This window comes from Sinocyclocheilus rhinocerous, unplaced genomic scaffold (assembly GCF_001515625.1).
Source record: "Sinocyclocheilus rhinocerous isolate Xijiao unplaced genomic scaffold, SAMN03320098_v1.1 scaffold1931, whole genome shotgun sequence".
Lineage (NCBI taxonomy): Eukaryota > Metazoa > Chordata > Actinopteri > Cypriniformes > Cyprinidae > Sinocyclocheilus > Sinocyclocheilus rhinocerous.
In genome coordinates, this window is record NW_015662696.1 from 305,546 (window position 1) to 316,082 (window position 10,537).

The 10,537-nt window shown below is 44.6% G+C and overlaps 1 protein-coding gene across 1 annotated transcript in view; it reads left to right on the plus strand.

Annotated features, from left to right (window-relative positions):
- Nucleotides 1-10,537, plus strand: part of LOC107728253 (dmX-like protein 1) — a 44,439-nt gene that overhangs the window by 17,753 nt on the left and 16,149 nt on the right. Inside the window, 11 exon segments of the mRNA XM_016538360.1 lie at nt 161-375; nt 1,421-2,093; nt 2,707-2,828; nt 2,905-2,994; nt 3,117-3,204; nt 3,288-3,407; nt 3,985-4,188; nt 6,749-8,281; nt 8,357-8,467; nt 8,934-9,103; nt 10,391-10,488. Coding sequence (XP_016393846.1) covers nt 161-375; nt 1,421-2,093; nt 2,707-2,828; nt 2,905-2,994; nt 3,117-3,204; nt 3,288-3,407; nt 3,985-4,188; nt 6,749-8,281; nt 8,357-8,467; nt 8,934-9,103; nt 10,391-10,488 — 3,424 coding nt within the window.

Here is a 10,537-nt window from a genome sequence, read left to right on the forward strand (position 1 = left end):
CTCACACACACACACACACACACACACTTGTGAGTAAAAAAAAGGCCATCTGTGTGTTTGCAGTTTTATTGGTGGTACTTGTACACTGATAGGCCTGTCCGAGCAGCATGTGCAGATTCACATGAGTCACATGAAGCTGAAATCTCTCTGTTCTGAGCAGATGCTGATGAGGAGGGGAGCGGCGCTGATGCTGCGGCTCTGAGCTCCGTCTCTCTCCCTGCGGCGGCTGTGGATCATCAGGTGGATGTGCTGCTGAGTGACTGGAACAGAGCAGCAGACATGCTGTTCAGCATCCACCCCATGGACGGCTCGCTGCTGGTGTGGCTAGTCGACTGGCTGGATGAATACCAGCCGGGCATGTTCCGACAGGCGCAGGTACAAACAACACATCCTGAGAGCGGTTCCTCAGATTATGCCTCGAAACAACTCAAAACACTCTGTAACCACATAGCTACAACCTAGCAACCACCCAGTTCTCCTTAGCAACACCCTGGTAACCACCCAGAACACACTAGTTTTGAATGAGTGATCACCGCTCATGTTTTAAACGATAGTGTAATGATAGTTGTTATTTTATCATCATTGTGTTGACAAAGGCTAGGGGTGTCCAGTAGTTTTTGTCTAGGATAATATCGTAGTTGTTGTTTTAACGATGTGTGAGCTGACACTGAGTGTCACTCATTTTGCAAAAAACAAACAAAACACATCTTGAGAATCCAAAAGCATTGGCTGTGTGATGAAGCCTATTAGAATGAACTGATAATTCACATTCTGAAAGCAAATTTTTAAAATATATCGCATATTAATCGTACATCAAATTTGGCTGAGAAATTACCCTCAAAAGATAATTTAAAGTCATTATTGTGTTAAATGAGAAAAGCGTAAAATATTCTTTACAAAAAATAGCTTTAGAAAGAAATTTTTCTTTTCATTTTTTCATTTTTTATTTTTTGGGGTGAACTATCCTTTTAGTTTTTTATTAATGTCTTTTTTTATTTTCATATTTTTTGTTAATATGGAAATATGAAATTATTTTTTAATGAAGCTATACTCTATATATTCTTATACTTTTAGATACAATATTGTCTTTTTTTTCTGTTTTGCCAATGAAAATAGTTCCAAACAAAGCTGGAGCAGAACATTTGCGCGTCTCAGAGCAACACTGCAGTGTTTCATTCCTGAATGAATCTGTTTTTGAACAAATCTTTTGAGTCAATGATTCAGTGACTCATTCATAAAGACAGTGGCTGTGTTCAGAATGGCACACTAGCTTACTGCCCAGTACACAGTGCATACTGCCTACTGTTTTTTTAAGAATAGTGTGTGAAACAGTATACAATAAGCAACAAGTAATGTTTCAGAGTACTGAACATTAATTCACAGTACTGAATTCTCTGATGAGTTCATTCTCTGTTTCCAGGTTTCCTTCGTGTCCAGGATTCCCGTGGCCTTCCCCACCGGCGACGCCATCTCGCTCAGCCGCAGCGTGGTCATGTACGCCTGCAACAGAAACGTGGACCTGGCCATGCAGCACGGCCGTCAGCGTCCCGCGGGCCTGCCGCACTCGTCCTCCTCCGCTCTGATCGGACAGAGCCAGAACAAACCCTCCTCCAGCAGCCTGCGTCTCAGCATCTTCACCCCCAGTGTCCTGATGATCTCCAAACACGCCGACGGCTCACTCAACCAGTGGGCCGTCAGCTTCGCCGAGGACTCGGCCTTCTCCACGGTGCTCAGCGTGTCTCATAAGTCACGATACTGCGGCCACCGCTTCCACCTCAACGATCTAGCCTGCCACTCTCTGCTGCCGCTGCTGCTCACTACCTCGCACCACAATGCCCTGAGGACACCCGACGGGGACGCCGCTCTGACCCGCCCCGCCGCCGCCCCGTCCCACAGGAGCAGGGTGTCTTCTGGTGGCGTCGCCCAGGATCCCAACGCGATCTACAGTGAGCTGATCCTGTGGCGGGTGGATCCGGTGGGTCCGCTGTCGTTCTCGGGGGGCGTGTCGGAGCTGGCCAGGATCAACTCGCTGCACGCGTCCGCCTTCTCTAACGTGGCCTGGCTGCCCACGCTCATCCCCAGCAACTGCCTCGGTGAGGACAGCTTCCTTAGATTCTAGATTCCATTTCACCTTAGCAACCGCATCCCTCGCCCCAGCGACTGACTCGATGAGGACAGCTTCCTTAGATTCTAGATTCCATTTCACCTTAGCAACCGCATCCCTCGCCCCTAGCGACTGCCTCGATGAGGACAGCTTCCTTAGATTCTAGATTCCATTTCACCTTAGCAACCGCATCCCTCGCCCCTAGCGACTGCCTCGATGAGGACATCTCTCTTAGATTCTGACATAAAAGCAAAATTCACTGTGGAAACCTTCTAGAGTGTAGAGTAGTTCAGCCTGACAGTCTTGCATTAAAAACAGAAAGCAAGAGTACAGTACAGGAGAAAGCACTCTGTGTGCAGATGATTTGTGATATTTTCAGAGATTTTTAATGAGTGAGCGGGAAACATTTACAAGCATCCCTATTTGAATGGAGTCTCTGCTGCATAGAATATTCATACATATGTATTCAGCTCATGAATATTTAATGCGTGTCTTTAAAACTTTAACTGACAATCCCTCGTGTGTGAAGCCTGTCTATTTCTCAGCTTGCGGCTGATTGGATGTTACTTTTGATCTATTCATATTTCATTTCCTTCCCAAAGGTGTGTATGGAAACTCACCCAGTGCCTGCTTCATCGCTAGTGACGGACACTCGCTCCGACTCTATCAGGCCATCATCGAGGCCAAAAAACTGCTGAGTGAACTCTCCAACCCCGACATCTCCGTAAGAATGGACCTGGCTGTTATTTCAGTATATCAAATAGTAGAGTCCTGCTTATCTGTCATGTGTTTTTCTCCAGAAATATGTTGGAGAGGTGTTTAACATCATCAGCCAGCAGTCGACGGCCAGACCAGGCTGCATCATTGAGCTTGATGCCATCACAGACTTTGTACGTATAAGATCCACTACAGATGCATAATGTGACCCAAAATAATGGGATGATCTAACACAAGAGCATCATGTAATTTCCCAGAGTGCTCAGCGCTCACGTCTCTCTCTCTGTTTGTTCAGCAGGGGAAAGAGACGCAGCTGCTGCATGTGTTTGAGGAGGACCTGATCTTGGGAAATGAGAAAACAGACGATTACCTGCAGGATTCTGGTAAGAAGTCATTCTCTCTCTCGCTCTCTCTCAGCGTTCGTTGTGTTTCTGTGCTGTGTCACGAACGCTTGTCCTTCCTTCAGTTCCCAGCCGGACGCTCTTCTCCGCTCGCTTCTTCCTGGTGGTGGTGGAGATCACTCAGAGCGGCAGGTCGCTCCTGCACATGTGGCACCTACAGCTGGACGCAGTTCCCGTCGTTATGGGTTTGTAATGGATCTTATGGTATTTAATGTGACTCACACTTGATTGGACTGTGAAAAGTGCCAGATTGGAGTCAGACATGAGTGCAAGTGTGATCAAACAAAGCCTAAGCAACATGAATATGATTAGTAGTTGACCGATATATCGGTCAATATCGGTCAATAATTTTTTCTGTTTGGCCGATATGTGAGAAATGGGACTTTTATTTTGACAGCATGTGCACAACTTACCAGATTACTGAGTGCACTGTTAGATACAGTGTTGTTATTCATATTTTTAACAATTTCTTTATTTGTGAAAAATAATGCAGAATCATTATTTTACAGATTATTTTTTTTATGAAGTTGACATTTTTAAAAATATTTGTATATATTATTAAGCAAAATAGATACTATTTAATTTCAGCAATTGTTATGCATGTGTTTTATTATCTTTAAATTAAATAGTGTGATATATATCTCATTTATCGGCTTTATGTTGGCATCAAAAAATCCATATCAGTCAACCACTAATTATAATGTCGCCCATAAAGGAAAGACAGAGCAACTGATTGTGACCAGATTTGTGTCATTCTTTCAGAGCAAACTCAAACTCCAGACAGAGAGACTGTGTCTCCATCATTTAACTTTGAGACGGTCGGCTCACCACAAACCCCGAGACCCAAACTGAAGACGTCTAACCTCCAGAGCGCCTGCCGCCTCACTCTTTCCAGCACGAAAGTCTTCAGCCAGGAGCTGGATCTGCCGCAGGGCGTTGAAGTCATTCGTGTATCACCTGCTGCAGGTGAAGACCTCTGTGCACCTTTGAGGATGAGAGCATTCACTGCTGCATGATGTTCTGATTATTCATTATGTCCTGTATTTATCCATCTCTTTCCTACGCCCCATGACGCTTTGCACGAATTATGGGAGGAACTTCCGGTAAACAATCGGCGAACTATTCGCTCTATGAAAGCCATAATAAGGATTTGCAAAAACTGGGTACAATGAAGTTACATTATTCTCCTCACCCTTCATACATCGATCATTAAAAGGAATTTAAAAGTGTAAAAATATTGACAGAGCAAAAAGCTAGATTATTTCTCTAGCAATATTGCAGACGTGTTAAATATCATTTCATCATTATCATCAGTCGCTAGGGGCGAGGGATGCGGTTGCTAAGGTGAAATGGAATCTAGAATCTAAGGAAGCTGTCCTCATCGAGGCAGTCGCTAGGGGCGAGGGATGCGGTTGCTAAGGTGAAATGGAATCTAGAATCTAAGGAAGCTGTCCTCATCGAGGCAGTCGCTAGGGGCGAGGGATGCGGTTGCTAAGGTGAAATGGAATCTAGAATCTAAGGAAGCTGTCCTCATCGAGGCAGTCGCTAGGGGCGAGGGATGCGGTTGCTAAGGTGAAATGGAATCTAGAATCTAAGGAAGCTGTCCTCATCGAGGCAGTCGCTAGGGGCGAGGGATGCGGTTGCTATTTAAAAGTGTAAAAATATTGACAGAGCAAAAAGCTAGATTATTTCTCTAGCAATATTGCAGACGTGTTAAATATCATTTCATCATTATCATCAGTCGCTAGGGGCGAGGGATGCGGTTGCTAAGGTGAAATGGAATCTAGAATCTAAGGAAGCTGTCCTCATCGAGGCAGTCGCTAGGGGCGAGGGAGGCGGTCGCTAAGGTGAAATGGAATCTAGAATCTAAGGAAGCTGTCCTCACCGAGGCAGTCGCTAGGGGCGAGGGATGCGGTTGCTAAGGTGAAATGGAATCTAGAATCTAAGGAAGCTGTCCTCATCGAGGCAGTCGCTAGGGGCGAGGGATGCGGGCAGACGTGTTAAATATCATTAGTCTGTATTACGTAACATTCGTTGCCTTAATTAAAAATGTTCATTAACTGCAACATTGAGTGATAATATTGTATTGAGGCAGTCGCTAGGGGCGAGGGATGCGGTTGCTAAGGTGAAATGGAATCTAGAATCTAAGGAAGCTGTCCTCACCGAGGCAGTCGCTAGGGGCGAGGGATGCGGTCGCTAAGGTGAAATGGAATCTAGAATCTAAGGAAGTTGTCCTCATCGAGGCAGTCGCTAGGGGCGAGGGATGCAGTTGCTAAGGTGAAATGGAATCTAGAATCTAAGGATTCAATCACAAAAGTGATTTCCGTCATTTTTACAGATAGCAAATATTGTGTTTAGCTGCTTTAGAAACATTCCAGTAAACACTGCTGGGATTAGAAGTGAAAATGGGAGGCACCTGCATTTCAAAGCATCTGTGTGAAAACAAACCTGGAAAGAGATGTGAGGATTCGGGGAGAAACAAAAACAGATTCTTAGTGCATTTAATTATTCCGGTTGCTAAGGTGAAATGGAATCTAGAATCTAAGGAAGCTGTCCTCACCGGGGCAATCGCTAGGGGCGAGGGATGCGGTTGCTACAGTGAAATGGAATCTAGAATCTAAGGATTCAATCACAAAAGTGATTTCCGTAATTTTTACAGATAGCAAATTTTGTGTTTAGCTGCTTTAGAAACATTCCAGTAAACTGCTGGGATTAGAAGTGAAAATGGGAGGCACCTGCATTTCAAAGCATCTGTGTGAAAACAAACCTGGAAAGAGATGTGAGGATTCGGGGAGAAACAAAAACAGATTCTTAGTGCATTTAATTATTCATGGGATATATTGTAAATTAAATCAGGAGAGCAGAGCTTAAATTTGCAGTATATGTTATCTTTATTCATATTGTTACAAATGAAAATAGTCAGTAGGAAAAGTCATAGCACGTCACATTAACTCTTTCTCCGCCACTGACCAGTTATCTCGTCTTTTACAAGAAAACAAAGACGAGTTTTTACAGCTTTCCGTGTTTTCACTGTTATACACTCGGAGGCGCTATTACACATCTTCTGAACGAGTACAAAACCGATGCATTTTTATGAAACGTACCTATATTCAAGTGTTGATAAAAAAAGAATGCTTTAAGCTAAAATTAAAACAGATTTTTTTTGTTTAAAAGTAGAGGTTCTGATCTTTATTTTGGCGTATTGCATATTCAAATATTCATACAGCAAAATATACTGGAGGCCATCAAATTTTAGTGAAAGTCATCAAAATCGCTGGCGGTGGCTGGCAACTTTAAAAAAAAATCCTGGCGGGGAAAGAGTTAATATACCAATGCTATTCTCCTGATGCCTGAAAACAGAACATGAAGGAAAATGTACAGTCAGACTTATTTGTAACACAACCTTATGATTTGAAATGATTTGTTTCAGTCGTTTTGAGTGGAAACCGGAAGTGCCTCCTATAATTTAAAATGCAGCTGGATATTCTGTTGCATTATCTGATAAACGCCAACACTTGTGTTGCAGGTCATTTGAGCGCTTCATCTCTGCAGCCGGCCGGCCGCTCTCCGTATCTGCTGGCCACGTCTTGCTCAGACGGATCGGTCCGGTTCTGGAGGTGCAGCGCCGTCTCTGACCCCGATGGCTCTGCGGACCCGTCATACGTCTGGGAGGAGTGGCCTTTGCTTGTGGAGGAGGGCGAGGCCAGCAGCAGCGCTCTGAGCGTGTCCGGTCAGCTCATGGGTCTCAGCTGCTGTCACACCAGCAGAGTCGCAGTCGCGCACCGGAGCCACGAACCCATCATGCACATCAGCATCTTCCAGTGCGACTCCACCGGAGGCTCTCAGTGGATTCTGGAGCAGACGCTTAAAGTCTGCAGCGCATACAGCCCCAGTGCCAACGACTGCCTGAGTAACGGCTGTTCAGTTAAGAGGCAGGTCCACTTAGACTGGGTTTCCAGAGAAGATGGCTCTCACATATTAACTGTAGGTCTAGGATCCAAACTTTACATTTACGGGATGCTTTCTGGAACACCTCCAGATCTGGGTCTGTCCGATTGCAGTAAGGAGCGCAGCTGCTCTCGATTGGTGCTCCTCCGAGTGGTGGATCTGGTGTCGTCGGTTGAAGGTTCGCTACCCATCCCTGTCTCTCTATCTTGGGTGCGAGATGGCATCTTAGTAGTCGGGATGGATTGCGAAATGCACGTCTACTCCCAGTGGCAGCCGCCGGCTCCAGTCAAACCGTCGCGCACTGGTAGCGTGACGTCGCTCAACTCTGCGATGAAGCAGGAGGGACTCAGTCCGAATCCTTCGAAAAAGACCCTCACCAGATCCATGACTAGTTTGGCTCAGAAACTCAGTGGAAAGAGAACCGTGTACGACCTCCCGGCCGAGATGGAGGATTCTGGGTTGTTTGAGGCGGCCTATCACCTGTTTCCTACTCTGCCCCAGTATCACCCAGTGCAGCTGTTGGAGCTCATGGACCTCGGGAAGGTGCGCCGGGCCAAAGCCATCCTGTCCCATCTGGTGAAGTGCATTGCTGGGGAGATCGTGTCTATGAAGGACACTGCGATAAACCAGGAGCGGCGTCTGCGCTCGCTCACCATCAGCGCCAGCGGAAGCACCGCCCGAGACCCAAAGATGTTCAGCAAAGCTGAGAGCTCCGACTACACCGAGATCGACTCCATCCCGCCGCTGCCTCTGCATGCGCTGTTAGCCGCCGACGAGGAGACCGCTCCTAGTGCCAAAGAACGATCGGAGAGCGTGAGCGCTCACGGCCAAAGCGACGCTTACAACGAGCTCTTCCAGACCGCCGGTGTCAGTGCGGATGACATGGACCCTTTTGATGGAGATGAGGAGGATGCAAACGCTAAAGTCATTGATTTGTCAAAGTACAGCCCTACGTTCTTCGGCTCCGAACATGCACAGGTGTTATCGGGACACCTGCTTCACTCCAGCCTGCCGGGCCTGACGCGGATGGAGCAGATGTCTCTGATGGCTCTGGCGGACACCATCGCTTCCACCAGCACCCACATTGGAGAAAGCCAAGGCAAAGGCCAAAGTCAGTATCTTTCACTGATATAACTTTAGTTTTCATTTGTAGGGATGTGTTCTGATGTGATGAACCTGTACTCAGGTGGAGAGACGCTGGATGAATGTGGACTGAAGTTCCTGCTAGCCGTTCGCTTGCACACCTTCCTCCTCACGTCTCTGCCTCCGGCTCATCGCGCTCCGCTGCTCTGTCAAGGTACGCCTGCATCAGTGTCCATGAGTGCCTCAGAAGATTTTCATGGAATATACACACACTACAGTTCAAAAGTTTGGGATCAGTAAGATTTGTAATGTGTTTTAAAGAAGTGTCTTCTGCTCATCAAGGCTGCATTTATTTGATCAAAAATACAGAAAAAAACAGTAATCTTGCAAAATGTTATTACAATATAAAATAATGGTTTCTATTTTAATATCCTTTAAAATATAATTTATTTCTGTGAACATTACAAGTCTTACTGATCCCAAACTTTTGAGCGGTAGTGTATATATATATATATATATATATATGATATTGATGTTGAACTAGAGCATGCCGCTAGCAGCACCAAGGTCGTGGGTTCGATTCCCATTGGAATGCATGCACTGAAAAAACGTCATGAATGTAAATCTCAGCTGGTCTTGCTCAGATGTTGTGTGGTCTGAATAATGCCGCTGGTCTACAGGACTGTCCACCTGCCACTACGCCTGGGCGTTCCACTCCGAGGCCGAAGAGGAGCTGCTCAACATGCTTCCGGCCCTGCATAAAGGAGAGCCCGCGTGGCCCGAGCTGAGAGCCATGGGCATGGGCTGGTGGCTCAGGAGCACCAACAAGCTTCGCAGATGCATTGAGAAGGTTTGACCAAACTGAGCCCATTTTCTGTGCATATTAGCAGATGATGAGTTAGGGCTTTTTTCCGATTTTATCGATTAATTCGAATTTAATATTACCAAACGTTAGAATTAGACACTTTGACAATAACAGTAAAGAGAAATGAAAGAGACGCGAACGCAACAGTCAGACGCGTCCATGTTTACATAGAAAAAACAATGGAAAAGCAGCGCAATCTAATAAAAAAAACCTGTGAAGAACTACTGCTGTATGTCTGATATTTCATGTTTGCATCATGCTGACAGGCTGAAAACTGCTGTTCATTGTTTTTACAGAACATTTATAGTTAATAGTCTACTGGTGTTATACCTTCAGTCATTCTGAATTTGAATTACGTTGACTTTTATGATTTTTTAAAGCATTTTTCTTGTATTATTTCTGAACATATAATATGTATAAGACAAGTTTGTACAAGATGTAGCTGTAGTTCATGCATCCTTTCTGCAAGGATATTTAAGAAGTGATTTGTTTAACATTTACATCATGATTACAACTTCATGTGTGCTGCACTTAGAATAGAATTTTCTTTAACTAGCGGGTTAATAAAGAGAAAGTTACTTGAATCATGTTGTAGTTACATTTTCAAGTTGACTAGTTTAAAATCGTACAAAATCGGTCAAATGTTCTGAGAAAATCGAGATTTTATTTTTTGCCCATATCGCCCAGCCCTATGATGAGTAGATTTTGGCAGAATTTCTAAAATTCAGAATATTTTTGTAAACAAATGCATGTTCTATTGTATTGGAGCTGCATGCATTCTGTCTGGAATTATCGGGGGGTCAAGCACCGTCTGCTGTATCTATTAGTTTTCTCACATTTTTAACCTCAAGCTTCAAATATTTAATATACATCAAATATATATAAATAATATGGCTCTCCGCAATGCTTGTGCATATTAACGTGACACTTTGTAGGTGTTATTGTCACAGTGTGGCCTATACACTCTAAAAGTGTATGTATGACGGTAAATCTACTCATAATCTCGTATCCTTTCACACAGGTCAGCTCAGTCTGTAGCTGCTGCTCCTTTAATTGTTTTTCTGTGCATGTGCATCCGATGCATGTCTTTAGCCACTGTATTCAACGTCTTTATTTTTCAGCACCTTGAGATGAACTTTTTACGTATTGAGTGTTTGTTTGAATGATGATCACAGGCCAATATAGTTCTTTAAATGTAATTTTCTATATTTTTTGAATTTGACATGAAATCCAAACATGTGTAATGATCAGTGATCCTCTATCTCCTACCAGGTAGCAAAAGCTGCTTATCAGAGAAACAACGACCCGTTAGACGCAGCCTTGTTTTATCTGGCCATGAAGAAGAAAGCTGTGGTCTGGGGACTGTACAGGTAACTTTATACACACACACACACACACACACACACACACACACACTCA